This window comes from Carassius gibelio, chromosome B11 (assembly GCF_023724105.1).
Source record: "Carassius gibelio isolate Cgi1373 ecotype wild population from Czech Republic chromosome B11, carGib1.2-hapl.c, whole genome shotgun sequence".
Lineage (NCBI taxonomy): Eukaryota > Metazoa > Chordata > Actinopteri > Cypriniformes > Cyprinidae > Carassius > Carassius gibelio.
Genome location: NC_068406.1, coordinates 4,515,755 through 4,532,538, shown reverse-complemented (window position 1 = coordinate 4,532,538; position 16,784 = coordinate 4,515,755). Strand labels below are relative to the sequence as shown.

The following is a 16,784-nucleotide window of genomic DNA, read 5'->3' as shown; positions in this document are numbered from 1 at the left end:
CTGTTGACATGCTTACCCTGAACTCCATGACATCTATGAAGGACTCGTAATGACTGTGTAAGCTCTCCAATATGGCTGACTTCTGCTTCTGTATGCTGCTCAGATGTTGCTGCAGAAACATATTGAAAAAAGATTTGAGCCAAATACAAAGACATCAATGAACGACTTTTTATTTGTGAATACTCACACTGCCACCCCTGATGTCAACGTTGGGGAATTTTTTGTTGATATATTTCATGGCAGATTCCATGATTTTTTCAGTAAAGTATGATGGTCTTCGCTTTGGGTCTGCGCATAACTAAAGAAAATTATAAAAAACACATACACATGAATAACATAACATAAAAGCCCAGAATGCCAAACCATCCGAAAACCTTCTTGCCCCTCAGAGATGAATGATGAAGGATGCCTTGATCAGAACATGATCATGAAACATTACATGATTTTTAACAGATTTTCTGGCCTTGCTTGCACTTTACCTGACATGAGACATTCTGAAGTGCCCAATTTTACTGTGGATATCAAGCATAGATACAAATGATGTTTAACCTTGTGTAGAGGCCTGCATAACATTTAGCCTTAAGTTTAGCTTAAGTACGATTCACAGTCACTGAAGAAAAGTAGGCGGAATGTCCCACACAAAAACTTGGTCTCTGCAAAATGACTAAATGTAAATGTACATGTACAGTATATGAGGAAGATGTGGTTTACAGAAAGAAATGATAGGTCCTGTTAATTTCCTCTGTGGACTTCCTCTTTCTCTACAAAACTGAGCTAGAGCATACTTTCTTCAGAAAACATGACAAAACATGACAAAATACAATGCATAAATAATACCCCTAAACCTAACCCTACCCCAATGTAGTTTCCTTGTATTACCAGAACTTTGTTAGATAAATACACTGTAAGTACACTATAAGTACATGTAAGTACACATACTGTAATATAACGTGCAACCCACCTTTTTAATGTGGTTCATCCTGATCAGCACTCCTTGACCCCGGTCATTGAGTATGAGTAGTTTTTCAGCCAGTTTTAACTGGTAGGCCATGATCCCGGTCCAGATGATCTGATCCTCAGTGAAACAGTGAGCACTGCAGTCTTCAGAGATCAAGGTGACACCAAATCAACATTGACACCAATTCTGTAGAGAAGGCGGTGCTTACAGAGCTTCTGCTGCTCATGTATTATGACACATGTCAGCACTTTCACACTCAGCTTGCATCTGTCTCACATTTAGATTAAGCTCTTCTCCATTTATGGCTCCTACTGAGCAAAGATAAGCCAATAAAACATTCTTCCTCCAAGTGAAGTTACTCTTAGAGACTTTCTACACTTTACAAAGAAAATCAGCTTTCACTGTTTCACTGAATCTTCAATAGCCTATGTTACTTAACAAATGAACTTAAAATAAATATCAGCACAATTCTGGTGAATAAATTGCACACAAAAAAAAAAAAACACACACACAGAACAGGACATGGTGAGTGACTGAAGGCCAGAAACAACATGATAAAGAATAATGTTGCTCATTATGAGTCTAGATAGAAGAAAGATGTAACTTTTTTTTACAGTCTATATTGGTTTTATTTGTCATGTACATTTATGGAAACCTTAAAGAATATTGTTGCTTGGCCACTAATAATTACTTTGTTAAGCACAGCATGCATCCTGTGTTGTATGTTGTATCTATTGGCCATGGTCAACATCTAACTACTGGGGTGCCTCAGGGCTCAGTACTTGGACCACTTCTCTTCTCTGTCTACATGGCATCATTAGGTTCTGTCATTCAGAATCATGGCTTTTCATATCACATATGCTGATGACACTCAACTCTACCTCTCATTCCATCCTGATGATCCAACAATAGTTGCTCACATCTCGGATGAAGTACCATAACCTTCAACTCAACCTTGCCAAAAGATAATTGCTTGTAGTTTTAACAAACCCATCACTTCATCACAATTTCACCATATAGTTCAGCACATTAACCCTAACTCCTTCAAAAAGTTGTGATTGGTGATAAGATGTCTTTCTCAGACCACATTGCTTGCTCTGCATCCCTGTACCTAAAGTAACTACTTATGTGCCCTCTAGAAGCTCACTTTCTGCAAGTGAAAGCTGCATTAAAGTGCCAACCCGAAGATGCACAAAATCACTTTCACAGACTTTTTAAATAACCATGTTGAAAGATTAAGGATCATTCATTTCCAGTCATTGAAGTGCTAAAACATCATAAAACAACTTTAAAAAGATGCAGGCAGTTCTAGTACAACATCCTTTAGGCAAAAGCCAACAGAAAGCATGCACCCATGAGGTGTAAATGTACAAGATGCTTCTTCAGTCTTGCTTTTCAAAGATTTAGTTAACACAGGGAAACATTTTCACTGCTTTTACTGCACCAAAACCAGCCTGTTTTGTGGGCTGGTGGTTCTCTAGGTATTGGTCTTGGCTCATCAATCTTGCCTGGATTCACCTGTGAGAGGATAGTGACCGTTACTCTGCTCCCCGTCTCCACGGTCTAAACTGGTGTTACTTTGAGATTTGTTTTAATTGATGTATCTATTTTTGGTAACATGCTATTTCGAAAGTATACTTTGAAGTAACTTTGAAACTACATGTCAACTTATTCTAGTATCCCTAACCTTAATCGAACAGTCTACTTATTCTGAATCCTGCCTTATTGTTGTGGTTTACAAGCCAGCTGTGAAATACTCCAAGATCCATGTAATGTGAAGACCTACCCTGTTTTTCTTTTTGCTTCTTGTCATGGTAAGTGATTGTTCTTGTGGAACTGATGAAACAAGCTGTTTGAGTATTTCAGAATGACTGCAGTCACACACAACTGATTTCAGCCCTGAGCCAATGGGTGGATTTCACTCTGGGGAAGTCAAGTTTTAGCTTTGCAATCATAACCTTATTTGGCCTGTCAAAACTAAACCCCACCAGTAGTTCCTCAAGGCACTGATATGCTCTTTTAATTCAACCAGATGTAAAATCATCACTGTTTTTTTTTTTTCTGTGATATGTGCTCTACGGTCTCTAGAGATTTGAGTTTTTGCATGTGTTTCATTCAGGGGCTTTATCACAGAGGTTTTAAATATTTTGCACTGGTGTATGCAGTCCTAACATAATTCACTGTTTCATGGGCTACATTTGCATTGATTTCTCTTTCTTTTAGAACGTGTTTCTGTTTCCTGATGTGTAATTTTACACACATGGATTTGTTTTCTAATCTTACTTCATAGTGTTACCACACGATCACATAACGAGAATGCAGAAAACAGATTTTTCTTTGCAATAAATACATAAATAAATAAAATATGACATTGCATTTGTATCCAGACCCTAAACTCAGTACCTTGTTGAAGCACCTTTGACAACGATTACAGCTGAAGTCTTTTTGGGTATGATGTGATAAGAATTACCTGCCTGGATTTGGGGATTTTCTGGCATTCTTTTTTTGCAGATCCTCTCTCGCTCTGTCAGGCTGAACAGGGAACCCTTGATGGACAGATGTCGTCAGGTTTTATGAGAAATATTCATTTGGGTTCAAGTCTAGTCCTTGCTTTACTGTTGGGATTTTCTGCAGGTGGCAGGTGGTTTGTCTGGACATGATGCTGACGCTAATCAGACCATGGGTTGGTCCCTTTTTAAAAGAGGAATGGTGGATTTGATTTATTTTTATTTTGTTGGATGACTTTTTCTTTAATATAATATATTAAGTGCACCCTGGTCATTGGGTGCATGCACCCATTCATGTTGCTGGTCTATTGATAAATTAATATGCATATATTTTCCAAATTATGAATGCTGCATTAAATTTTGTGAGAAAACTAATTAAAGTAGGCTTTTTTTGATTGTACAAATCAAGTTTTTTTTGCACTGGTCAAGGTGTGAATAAAAATACAGAAAATTATATTAGACGGTCTCCTTTATTTAATAAACAACTGATTTTCTAATCATTACAGTGTATTAAATAATGAATAAATAGGGTATTTCGTATATCACATGTTATATTTCAAGCTCATTGCTGGTGTATTCAGCCAACCATTTTGTTTACTTTGCATTTTTTACTTGTGACATACATTGCATATGTAGTTGTGACACTGAAGTGCCTCTTAAAGGGACAGCTCACTCAAAAGTGACAATTCTGTCATTGTTCACTCATCCTTCAAAACTCAAGGGACCTTCATTCGTTTCTGAAACACAAATTAAAACATTTGTAATGGAATATGAGAGATTTCTGTCTTTCCATTGAAAGTCCATACAAACAAAACCCTGATACTCCAAAAAGTTTATAAAAGTGATCCAGTACTAAAGAGATGGATCAAGCAGTTCAATCCAAGTCTCCTGACTTCTCTGAGATGTTGTTGACTATATTCAATGAGCTGTATGTATGTTCATTGATCAGTGTTTATATGTGAATAAAAGCCTACATTAATTATTGGACTGAACATTTGATTCATATGAATTACGTTAAGCTGCTATGTCCTTATGAATTTTCTGACATGTCAGTGTTTTGGATACACAGGCTTTCAACAAAGGGACAGGTCTCATAAAAATATCTTCATCTGTGTTTACAAGAAGAACAAAAAATCTTCTAGATTTGTAATGGCATGACATATTTTTGGGTCGGATGGAGTATCCCTGTTAGTAGATTTACATTCATTCAACTCCTTACTCTTAAAATGATAAAAGTTTCATTAATTTTATGACTCATCTTAATGTAAAGGAATATATATTTTAATTCCGAGCCAAGATAAAGTACAAAAATATTACATATGCAGGGTAGAGAAAAAAAATAAAGAACTGGATGTATGTGCAAGTATTTTTATGTCTAAAATGTGAATAAACTGTTTATTGCTAAAGTCTTTTGTGCACGTTTATAAAGGGAGTTATTTAATAGTTAGAGTTTGAGTTATGTTAAATAGTTCTTCAGTTAAGGTTAATGGTTAAAGTGTGTTAGTGAGGTAAGTTTAACGCTTAAAGAGGTGAGGGGATTGGTTGTGAGGGTCTGATCCTGTCGCTTGACTCGCTCCGCCCTGAGATCAGACAGGAAGTGAATGGAGACAGACTGAGAACAGGCCAGAGTTTCAAACACACTCTTTGATGAAATAAACTCATGAGATATCAGCTGAGCACGCCACTCAACAACACACACTACAGGACACAGCACGGCACCGGAAGAAACTGACGGGAGTAGAGGAGATGGACGCTTGACTCTTCTAAACTAGTTTTACTAGCTCTACACGCGAGGAGAAACGTGGTGAGTGTCTCTCATTGAGTGTTTGTTACACGCAATAGCGTTTCGTTTGATGTCGTGTTCACGAGTGTTGACGCGCGAGCTCGGCGGATGTGATCTGATGACGTGTTATTGACTTATAGAAGTCATATTGTAACGGATGAGACTCATCATCACTCTCATCCTGCGACTGTTACAGGCCCAGCTCAACTTTACCACAGTACTTCAGACAGCAGTGCTGACAGTATGCCGGGGTTTTTTTCTTGAAAGATTCACTAATATAAAACACCATGATAAATGCATGTTTTTTGGACAGTTAAACAAGTATCCAGCCAGCTGTCCGGGACAATGGTCACTTATACTGTTAGCAAACTTTATAGAAAGCCACTGACTGATCTCTTTCCTCAAATACAATGGCAGCTCTATTCTCATTCTATACCCTCTCAAAAAAAAAAAAAAAAAAAAAAAAACTTTATAAACATTAAAATGTTTCAACTTTTTATATGAAGTGTAAACTTTGGTTACACTTTGGTGTCCTTGTTACAGTGTAATTATATATTTAGTACTGAGTAAAATTAACTTCAGGTGGGTTACTTACTATTAAGGGTTACTTGCATGCAATAAAGCATCATTTATTATTATTATAATAGTAAGTGCATGTAATGTGTGTAACACGTTGTTGTTGTTGTTTTCTCTCTATAGAATCACAGACATTTTCAAAACAGTGTTTAGAAAGCATAATGAAACACAATAATGTAATTGATTATTGGATCAACTTTGTTGGGGTTCCCCAGACTCCAGTTTAAGAAAAGCGTGTCCAGTTGAAGTGTGTCGTACAGCAGTTGAGCAGCGTGTCACGGGGTGTTATGTGCGGTCCGGCGGTTTGCTGCAGGTGATGGCGCAGGAGAGCGCGGTGCAGTACGAGCCGGTGGCGGAGATCGGCGGTGGGGCGTACGGGACCGTCTACAAGGCTCGAGATCGAGACAGCGGGCAGTTTGTGGCTCTGAAGAGTGTGAGAGTGCAGACCAATCAGGACGGCCTCCCGGTGTCCACGGTGCGAGAGGTGGCTCTGCTCAAACGACTCGAGCAGTTCGACCATCCCAACATCGTCAGGTACCGAAACACACACACACACACACACACACACACACACACACACACACACACACACACACACACACCAACTTTAACAGGAACCACATTCGGATTCACATTTTACTATGGCTTCAGTCAAATTACTGTGATGTTAATTGTTTAAAACAATAAATCCAGAGTGGATGATATTGTATTTATTTCCTCAGACGAGTACTGAATGGTACCTTATTCCTTCATCATTATTTGATCATGTAGGCGAGTAGGACTCTTTCCAGCTCAATGCTCTCTCTCTCTCGTGAAACCAGCACAGAAGCGACTAAAACTGTAATTCATCGACGGGCCACTGGCTCCAAAAGGGAGTCCGTCCCATAGACTCCCGTTAAATGTTAGTTTTGGTCTATATAGCAAATTTTGGCCTTCATGACAACTGAGGGCGCATCATTTTTTTATAACTCATCCGTTTAAACTATATTAAACCTTAAAGTTCTGCATAATTATGGGCGTGGCCGCTTGAGTGACAGGTCATTGGATATTACATCACCAATACAAACCAACCAGATTTATAATATTATAACCTAAATGTTTTTTTTGGGGGGGGGGGGGGGTATACCTTAAATATAAAATAAATTCTTATTGTCTGCATACAAACAGGCACGTTTGATTTGTGTGTGTCCAGGCTGATGGACGTGTGTGCCACACTGAGAACAGACCAGGAAACTAAAGTGACTCTGGTGTTTGAACACGTGGATCAGGATCTCAGGACGTATCTGGAGAAAGTGCCGGCACCCGGACTGCCCATCGACCGCATCAGAGTAAGATCACCAACATGTTCACCGCTCTGTGCATCTGAGTCGTTTGACAGAGCGGCGAACACTGTGTGAAGAGGAAAAAGGAATCCCATACCGATCCAGATGTTTATTGTGTCCGACTTCATCTGAAGCTTCATGTAGTAACACACTGGCATAGATATAGTTCAAATGTTTGTTTGCGGTTCAGTGATTTAATTAGTTAAATACACAGTAAAGGAAGTTCACGCTTTCAAAAGAGTTTTCAGACTGAGACAAGACTTCCCTCCACTAGTTTAGATGCTCCAAACCTCTTCTTTCCAGCCTTGTGGTGTCAAATATTTACTGGATGTAATGTTGTTACTGTCCAGGGGTGCGTTTCCCAAAAGCATCTTGAGCTAACTATGGCCTCGATTGTCCTTGGTTCAGACATGACTCCATAAAGACGTGTTTTTACCACAAAAACATATTTTTTAAGTCATTATTGAACTAAGCATTGCACTGGACTGTAGGGGTGTTAAGAAAAATAAAAAGATGAATACTTTTATTTCAGCGTTCTTGTTAAACATGCACATAGTACTAAACACTAATCTTGAACCTACCCCTAACCTAAACCCAATTCGTTACCTTGCTACCAAGTTCACTGTAAGTACACTGACATTTCAACCAAACCCTAACCCTCTGATACATACATGCTGCAGTGATTAATATTAATTACACAGAAGCATTGCGTATGCGTGTGCTGCAGGATCTGATGCAGCAGCTGCTGTGTGGTCTGGCGTTCCTGCACTCGAACCGAGTTCTCCACCGGGACCTGAAGCCGGAGAACATCCTGGTGACCAGCAGAGGGCAGGTGAAGCTGGCTGACTTCGGGCTGGCGCGCATCTACAGCTGCCACATGGCGCTCACACCGGTGGTGAGATGAAATGCTTGCTCTGGAGTCCTGAGCGCCGATCGTGCCGCAGTGAAACACATCTGATGCTGTCCTCTCTCGCCGCTCAGGTGGTGACGCTGTGGTATCGCTCTCCTGAGGTGCTGCTCCAGACCTCGTACGCCACGCCGCTGGACATCTGGAGCACCGGCTGCATCTTCGCTGAGATGTTCAGACGCAAGTGAGTCCGACAGCGACTGTGTGTGCACTTTAGAGTTAATGAGGCTGAACGCATCTTCCAGGCGGCTGTCAATTACTACTGAGTGTCCTATTAGTGCTCATCAAAATTAGGCTTTTCTTTTTTTTTAAAAGCTCTTAGAGATGCTGCTTTACCGGCGTCCAGTAAACGATGAACCTTTTCATAAGAATTCACTTGATTAATGAAGCAAATTCATTATTCATATTCACTTATTTAGAGCATTCAATATATAGATTAGGTTATTGATTAATTTAAATATATTATCATTGTATCAGCTAAATTCAGTATGAGTCGACCTGTAATTCTTGTATATTAGTATAGTACTGCAAACCAATTTCAGTATATTAAATAAAACGTGTCTTGAATATTTAAAACTTGTAGTTAGGGTTTTGCGTTATCCTGTTAAATAAGTAAAAGAATCTGAAATGCATGATTTATTTTGAGTATGTACAGATACATTTACATTTATCAGACGCTTTTATCCATAGCTATAACATTCATCAGAAAGCCAACAATATTTGTAATATACAATGGCAGATTATATACTACTCAGCAGTATAACATGTTTCTGAGCAGCTTTCAATGTGTCTCATCTTCTCAGAACGAAAGCTGTTATTAACCATTGATTAATGGCTCTATATTCCCATCAGGTCTGTTGATTGGCTCATTGTTGATTAACTGTTCATTAATGATTGTAATGTGACGTCTCGTCTTTCAGACCTCTCTTCTGTGGAGATTCAGAGGTGGACCAACTGGGCAAGATCTTTGCGTACGTAAAAACACACACACGCTCACGTTTGAGAGAGCAGCACAGTACATGTCTCGGCACATCATCATCTCTACATGATGTGTCCGAGCACTTTATGAGCCTGAACCTCTGAGTCGACATAAAGCTCATAGAGACTCTTGTCCAGTGAGTGTGTATTTCGTTTCTTTGTGTGATTAACACTGGTGTCGACTGACAGGGTGATCGGCCTGCCGGCTGAGGACGAGTGGCCCACTGATGTCACTCTGTCCCGGCAGAACTTCAGCCCTCAAACCCCTCAGCCAATCACAGACTGCGTTCCTGAGATCAGCGAGAAGGGGGCGGAGCTCTTATTGGTGCGTTTACATTCACTGTCACTTCACATACAGCTACAATTTTACCAGAGTAAAAAAAACAAGGATCTATAAAACTGTTAGGGCCGTTTCATAGTCAACGCGAGAAACGTCTTTTTCCATAGTCAATACTTGCAATGTCGCCCCCACCGACAACGCATAGTATTTGGTGAATCGGCTCGTCGCGTATCAAAAACTAGGACGACACATTTGGCTACGCACAGACGCATAATGGCGGCCGAAGCGTAACGATGCGTAGCCTCGGGGACACGTATGCGTACAGATGCGTTGACTATGAAACGGCCCTTAAAAGCTAGATTATTATTATGGGTCAAAGAAATCGAATATATTCTCAGATTCTTACTTAAAATCTCTTTTGAATCTGGGTTAATAATAATATTAACATCGTCCATAAACATTTTTTTATTATTTAAAATAAATGAAGTAGAACTGAACTGGAAAAAAAAAACGATATATATATATATATAAATATAAATATGTCAGCTAGTTTCCAGTTTGATTGTAACTATATTAATTAACTACAAATAATAAAAACTAAATGACTAAAACATTGAAATTAAGATTAAAATATCAAAATATAATCGTCAAAAACTATAGTAGTATAAGAGGTTGTGTTAGACTTTAACATTGTCCATCATTTTGACAGACAGGGACATAAAAATCTGTCATAATCTATTATTACCCGTCATTTTTATTCACATTTTCATTTTTAATAATAAGGTAGACTAATGCATTTATTTATAAAGGAACAGTGACCGCAGATGCCACTAAAAACCACAAAATATGCTATATAGATATATATAATAATTCTAGATTTCTCGATTTTAATAGATTCTCATTTTTATGAACCAATGTCGATTCTTAAATCCCAGTCGATTCTGTTTTCTGTTGATGAATGCACAGTACATATAGTGCGCCCCATCCAGCTAATCACAGTAGGCTAAGCTTTGTGCATTGTTACTTTTGATACGAAAAATTCAGTCTCTGATTTCAAATTATGTCCATATTATTAGGAAATTCAAGCAATAAATATTGTTTTGACGCTCTTTAATGTGGCGTGATAGATCGCTGTAGACCCCTGCTGCCACCAACTGGACAGGTGTGAGAATTACAGTTACAAGTCACAACAGCTCACCCTCAGTGTAATCTCTCAAAGTGATGGACAGCCTTCAGTATTCAGTTAATATGACCTCTAGTGATACTAAATAGAAATAATTTGAATGTTTGTTTTGACTGGGTTCTACACTTAATAACTAAACAAACTAAATGAACACCGTTGTGTTGACTCTCCTCTTCTTCTGTCTGAACAGGAAATGCTGACGTTTGACCCGTTGAAACGAATCTCTGCGCTGAATGCTTTGGAACATCCATTCTTTACCGAATGAGTGCTTTATTCAGTTTGAGGTCACAAACCTAGCCTGGACCATGAAGAGTATTTTTCCACCATAGGACTGTGGTGATAAATTGATGCAGAATCGATTCTGAGTTTTCCGAATGCATCGCTATTCTCTCTGGAATCGGTTCTGAGCTTCTATTTTTTTAACAGCAGATGGCGCTCTACTCTAGTTTTTGTCCACACACTTGAATTCTCATGCTGAAGAGTGCTTGTGCGTTCGGCTGAGTCTCGGAGTGCTGTTATGATGCCAGATTAATGAAAACAGCCCATTGTGAACACCTTTGTAATCCGCTTCAACCTTTTCAAATTTAATGAATGATTATTTTAGCTTCAAATGCGTGTAAGGATTTGGAAACAAGCAGAGTACGGCTGTTTCTAAATCATGCAGCGCCATCTGCTGTTCAAAACTAAGATTCGACTCGAGAAAGAATCACAATCTCAGAAGAAAGAATCTCAGAATCGATTTCTTCCCCCAGCTCTATTGCACCTCATACTTAAGGACTGAACAGTCACCATACCTGTCTGTGTTTTTAATCGTGTGCGTCTGTGAGTGAGTGTTTTCAGTGTTGTATAGGATGAGTGTCATGGATTAAGTGTCATATTTCTCTGCCTTAACAGTATATTGAGTGAGGGTCAGTGGAACATTATCATTTGCAGGTGCTATGACGCTGCATTTCATTTCTGGTGTGTGTGTGTGTCCGTGTGTGTGTGTGTGTGTCCAGCATCAGTGTGCTGATTTCACTGCCCCTCAGTATGTTTCCACCAGACAAAATAGCTGAACCCGATAAATGGCCCCTAACACGCACTGATTAGTGATCAGAATCATGACACAAAACAAAACTGCCATTAGAATCAGAGAAGCCATTCCCCACTTTTCAGATTCATTTGAAATAAAATGATTTTGTTTATTAATCTGTGTGGATATAATTTGTTTTTAGTTTAATCATACATTAACATCTAACTGTATAGATGTAATATGGTGATATAATAAAGCTGCTGAATTGAATGAAATAGGTTGTAATGCGGCATGTTTGTTTGTGGGGAGTTTATGTAGTTGACTTCATGTCTTATATTGCTGTCAGTCTCTGTTTTACACCATCATGTTTTCTTATTATGGATTGCTGTGCTGCTGAAAGCCCAATCTTCCTCCCAGGTCATCAGAGATAACCGTATGTCTTAACAGATCTGTATCATGTTGATTAATGTGTGCTGCCTGCTCCCATCCCTCATTTGTAGATGCTTTCATTCAAAGCCACCTGTATTCAGGGATTCGTGTGTTCCCTGAGAATCAAACCCATGTCATCGGCGTTACTAGTGTAGTGCCAGGATGCTTCTGACGGCAAACAGTCAGTCTTTACCGCAGAGGAAACGTTTCTGGCCAGACCCCCCCCCCCCTCCATACTGCTCTAATAATGTCTTTAATCGTGGAGATAGTCCCAGCAGAAAACCCATCACTGTTAACTCACTGTAATTAACCGAGCGATTGCGTTGTATGTTGTTCTTGGCTGTTTGTAAAAGTCTACATTTTATTAAAATGTCATTTTATGTTGCAATATGTTTTATATTTTATTTTATATATAATAAGGAATATTTTTTGCATTGACGCCAAGTTATTTTGGAGTCAAGTCACAGCCTTTCTATTTAGTTCAGTCTGTATTCGCTGATATTCTTGTGTCATCATTTACTCACCCTCATGTCATTCCAAAACCAGACTTCAGTTAATTTTGGAAACCAATGAATTTTTTTTAATGAAGTTTCTATCCTACCATTGAAAGTATCCTGATCAGAGAAGGGGTCCGATGTATCTTCCCCATGGAATGTGATTTTTACTGATGGGGCCCAGAAACCATAGCGGTGCCCCTGGGTCCATCCATGCTTGTACCTTATGCATGCAATAAATCAAGGTCCATTAAATGTCTGCATTGCTGTATGCATAGATACTTCTGGGACTGTAATGCCATGGCCTTGATTCATAACTACTAACAAGCCAGTCTGTCCCATACATGCCTTTGAGGATAGATGATGATGTCATGTGCTATATAGTCTCTTCCTCAAGAGGGCGCTCAATCTCCCTTTGGGCTGTTTTATATCTCGGAATTTTCTAAATCACAGAAACAATAGACTTGAGACGGTAATATTATTAAACTTTCACTTAACATCATTTTTTTTAAATGTAAAAGCAGAGTAGAACCAAGCCTTTTTGTATTACAGAACTTTGCACACTGAAATTGTGGAAAGTCTCACTCATAATATACTGATTATTATTATTATTAATATGAATGATGATGTGTTGTATTGTGTTTTGAGGTGCCCACCCCCTTGGTTGTGTGACTGAGGCCAACATTTGGTGCTATGCTCCTTCCATAAACGTTTGTTTTTATGTACATTATCAGTTCATATCCTTATAATTTATAATTGTATAAGAATGTTGCCTTATTTGCAAGCTCTTGTTATCAAGTCAAGTCTGCTTTATTGTTAGTTCTTCCACACGTACAGCACATACATACAGAGAATTAAAATTGCATTACTCTCAAACCCTTGGTGCATACAGATAACATGTTTGAATTCTCATAACATATGGTATATGATAACATATGGTGCATACTAATAACAGAGAATAAAATTACAGATAGATACAGATTAAATATAAAATACAACAATACAAATAAGGGGAAGGAAAAGAAAAAGTTAAATAAAGCATCACATGGCAGATGCAAACCAGTGATGTTAACAAACAGTGGAGATAAAATGATTGTAGTGCAAAATAACTTATCCCACTGGTAATAAGTGACGGTCCAGGAGTGCCAATGTCCTGCAGAGTTTAGCTCCAACCCTGAAAGGTCAGGAGCGAGATCAGCTTCCTGACAGCCTGGTGGATGAAGCTGTCCTTCAGTCTGCTGGTCCTGGCCTGGAGACTCTGCAGTCTCCGACCTGATGGCAGCAGACTGAAGAAGCTGTGTGATGGGAGGGTGGGATTCACCTGTGATGCAGAGGGCTTTGTGAGTGAGACGGGTTCCGTAAATGTGCTGGAGGGAGGAGAGAGAGACACCAATGATCTTCTCAGCTGCTCTCACTATGCGTTGCAGAGTCTTTCGGCAGGCGCCATACCACACAGTGATGCAGCTCGACAGGATGCTCTCGATGGTGCCTCTGTAGAAGGTGTACATGATGGGGGGCGGGGCTCTGGCTCTTCTCAGTTTGCGGAGGAAGTAGAGACGCTGTTGTGATTTCTTGGCCAGTGCTGCGGTGTTTTCAGTCCAGGAGAGGTCCTCTGAGATGTGCACACCCAGGAACTTGGTGCTGCTCACTCTCTCCACAGTCGCACCATTGATGGTCAGAGGAACGTGCTGAGTATGTGCTCTCCTGAAGTCTACAACAATCTCCTTCGTCTTCTCCACATTCAGAGAGAGAGTGTTGTCACTGCACCACCCGGACAGGCGGCTCACCTCGCTCCTGTAGTTTGTCTCATCTTTGTTGCTAATGAGACCCACCACAGTCGTGTCCTCCGCAGTGGCGGTTCTAGGATTTTTCTGTAACAGGGGCCATTAAGGGGCCACATGTTACATTCAGGGGCCAAGTACAGGGTGCATTCAAGCACACAAAATAATTTATTCAGTACGGTGCAAATACATTTCGGCAGTCATTCCTTTTTCAGACACTCTAATAAAGAATTATGAGCCAGTAAAGTTATTAATGATTTTCATTTATACTGTGCATAAAGGACACAATGCATCACACACACACACACACACAAACATTTCATTTTGAATGTTCTTACTGGTGTATTTTGCATTCCCATGTGCATTCATGCATTTCTCAATTAATAAATCGTGCTGTGCAATTGCAACCAAGATGGCTAAGAAATTGCCTGGGTTATCCGAGCCTTCAGATTCCCTGTGTCTAGGCTGAGAAATGTTTTGAACAGCTGTTAAGAGCAGCACCTGAGCAATAGTTTTGATATTTGATATATATCTGGTTCTCTCTAACCCCCCCCCCCCCCTTCTTTGTTTATTGAAACTAAACCCTAATCATGGAGATTATTTTTTTTCAATGACTAATTTGTGCTGTGTTCAAGCAAACACAGCACTTCAGCGATGTTCTGATTTGCAACGATCTCTAAAGCCACCATTTCTGCACAGTGCTTTTTTCCCAATTACAGAACCCTGGTTCTGACCTGAATATGGACACTGGGGGATTTGGGAGCGAAAAGTGGCGACAAGGGTAGCAAAAAAAGAGTCTCTAGAGACAGAATACTCCAGCCAAAATAGATCTGTATGAAACATGGAAAGCTTTTATTTAGTTTTTCCTGTTTTATTCAAAATATTTGCAAACATGCTCACTATATTATGATATAGCTATCTGATATTCCGATTCTGAAATATGTGCAAGTCAATATATTTGGTAGCTTAAACACTTTCATATCAACCGTGTTAGTTGATCTATACCACCATGTTGGTTAGCGCTGAATCTGAGCTGTGGGATTTACAACACACACAATCATCCTCAACTCCCGAAATATGTTGAAGTAGGTCTCCGGTAAACTCGGAGAAGGACAGAGTAAACTTTAGTTACCTACACAATCTGTATATGATATCAATAAACACATTAAGTCAGATTATATTTGTAAGGATCATCATTGCCATTTTCATAGACATCAGGCTGTATTTTACAAACTGTAAATGTATGATTTTGCTAGTACTTACGTTTATTTAAATGTCTTAAACCTAAAATAAGCATTATAAGTTTGAAAACTCTGAATATTTGTGGTAATATGACAAGGGCTCAGCACGTCCGATCTGTCTCTGCACCAGCTAAAGCGCGAAAGCGGATTTAAATTCAGCAGTTGATGACGTGACGCACTGAAAGCTCTAATCACACCTGTGTGATCGTACACGTCACAGGGTTAACAAGTTTATTGTTTGACTTCGACAGTACTTCTAGTGCTCCTTCCACAATTTAGTTAACAAACCTAAAATAAGTGAAAGCAGCAGCTAAATACCCTTTCATATTTTAATGACAACCAACAGGAGGATTTGTGACTCACCAAGAATTGTCTTCAAGTTGGATAGATAGATAGATTCTTTCTCCCCCCTACTGGCATAACGTCTGAGAATGTTCTGGTATCGCTCAAGCCAAAGCCATTCACAGCCAAAGTTTCAGGCAAATATAATATAAAGCCAAGACCTCTGCTTCTTCTCCCAAGTTGCATCGACACGTTACTGCCGCGAGTGCCGGCAATTGTTTGGGGGTGGAATTGCATCTGTGATCGTTGTGAAGAATTCTCCGGTTGCTCTTCTCATCAACGATTGATGGAACGGGGGCCAATCAGGGGCCAATCAGATTTCAGCAGGGGACAGGGCCCCTGTGGCCCCGGCTCTAGAACCGCCCCTGGTCATCCGCAAACTTGATGAAGAGGTTGGAGTTGTGTGACGGTGTGCAGAGTGAAGAGGAGGGGGCTAAGCACACATCCTTGGGGGGCCCCAGTGTTCAGTGTGATGGTGCTGGATCTGTTGCTGCCATTGCTGTTGAGGGATGAATGCGTTGAATGCTGAACTGAAATTTATGAAGAGCATTCTGACGTATGAGTCCTTTTTGTCCAGATGTGGGAGTGCTGAGTTCTAGTGACATAAGCTTCCAGTACACAGAGACAACAACAGACAGATTAAAAAAATGGAAATAAATAAGAGTATAAACAATTGTGCTATAAATGATAATGGAATAGGATTGAGTAAGATGAACAAATGGTAAATGGTAAATGGACCAGGCCTAGGGTCAAATGGCCCACAACAGCACATCCCTGACCCCTGCTGGTTAATACATTAAATATTGTTATTATTTTCTTGCCTATTGTAGCTATAAGGCAAAGGGAAAACAAAATACATATAATAATTAATAGTGTTCTTTTTTATGTCTGTTTTTACCTGTGGGATGTGCTGCATGATCGCTCGATCCTCTGGTTTGCTGCTGCGCTTCTCTCTCTCTCTCTCTCTTGCTCTTTCTCTCTTTTTTTTTTT

General features: G+C 39.6%; 2 protein-coding genes across 5 annotated transcripts in view; one reads left to right on the top strand and one right to left on the bottom strand.

Annotated features, from left to right (window-relative positions):
• The window catches only part of nckap1l (NCK associated protein 1 like), a 71,595-nt gene extending 54,819 nt beyond the window's left edge, over positions 1–16,776 (bottom strand). Inside the window, exons 1-5 of one of the 4 annotated variants that reach the window (XM_052569320.1) lie at positions 16,692–16,776; positions 15,815–16,401; positions 962–1,101; positions 188–298; positions 17–109 (exon numbers count right to left, since the gene is read on the bottom strand). In XM_052569320.1, coding sequence (XP_052425280.1) covers positions 17–109; positions 188–298; positions 962–1,051 — 294 coding nt within the window. In that variant the 5' untranslated portion in view covers positions 1,052–1,101; positions 15,815–16,401; positions 16,692–16,776. Of the gene's footprint in view, positions 1–16; positions 110–187; positions 299–479; positions 513–961; positions 1,216–15,814; positions 16,402–16,691 lie in introns of those variants that run through there. The other 3 variants (XM_052569323.1, XM_052569319.1, XM_052569318.1) reach the window with 3 other exon arrangements.
• cdk4 (cyclin-dependent kinase 4) lies at positions 5,021–12,323 on the top strand. Its single transcript, XM_052569334.1, has 8 exons — positions 5,021–5,269; positions 6,138–6,358; positions 7,017–7,152; positions 7,874–8,041; positions 8,128–8,237; positions 8,974–9,024; positions 9,221–9,356; positions 10,685–12,323. The coding sequence occupies exons 2-8, from the start codon at positions 6,141–6,143 to the stop codon at positions 10,757–10,759; spliced, it is 894 nt and encodes a 297-aa protein (XP_052425294.1). The 5' UTR covers positions 5,021–5,269; positions 6,138–6,140; the 3' UTR covers positions 10,760–12,323.
• Positions 16,777–16,784: the final 8 nt, after the last annotated feature.

What these genes read in the sequence shown, in the direction of transcription:
- cdk4 (XM_052569334.1), top strand. Translation starts at nt 6,141, where the DNA reads ATGGCGCAGGAGAGCGCGGTGCAGTACGAGCCGGTGGCGGAGATCGGC. An exon ending in TGCCCATCGACCGCATCAGA is followed by an intron (nt 7,153 to 7,873) that starts GTAAGATCACCA and finishes CGTGTGCTGCAG; the next exon opens with GATCTGATGCAGCAGCTGCT. An exon ending in CAACTGGGCAAGATCTTTGC is followed by an intron (nt 9,025 to 9,220) that starts GTACGTAAAAAC and finishes GTCGACTGACAG; the next exon opens with GGTGATCGGCCTGCCGGCTG.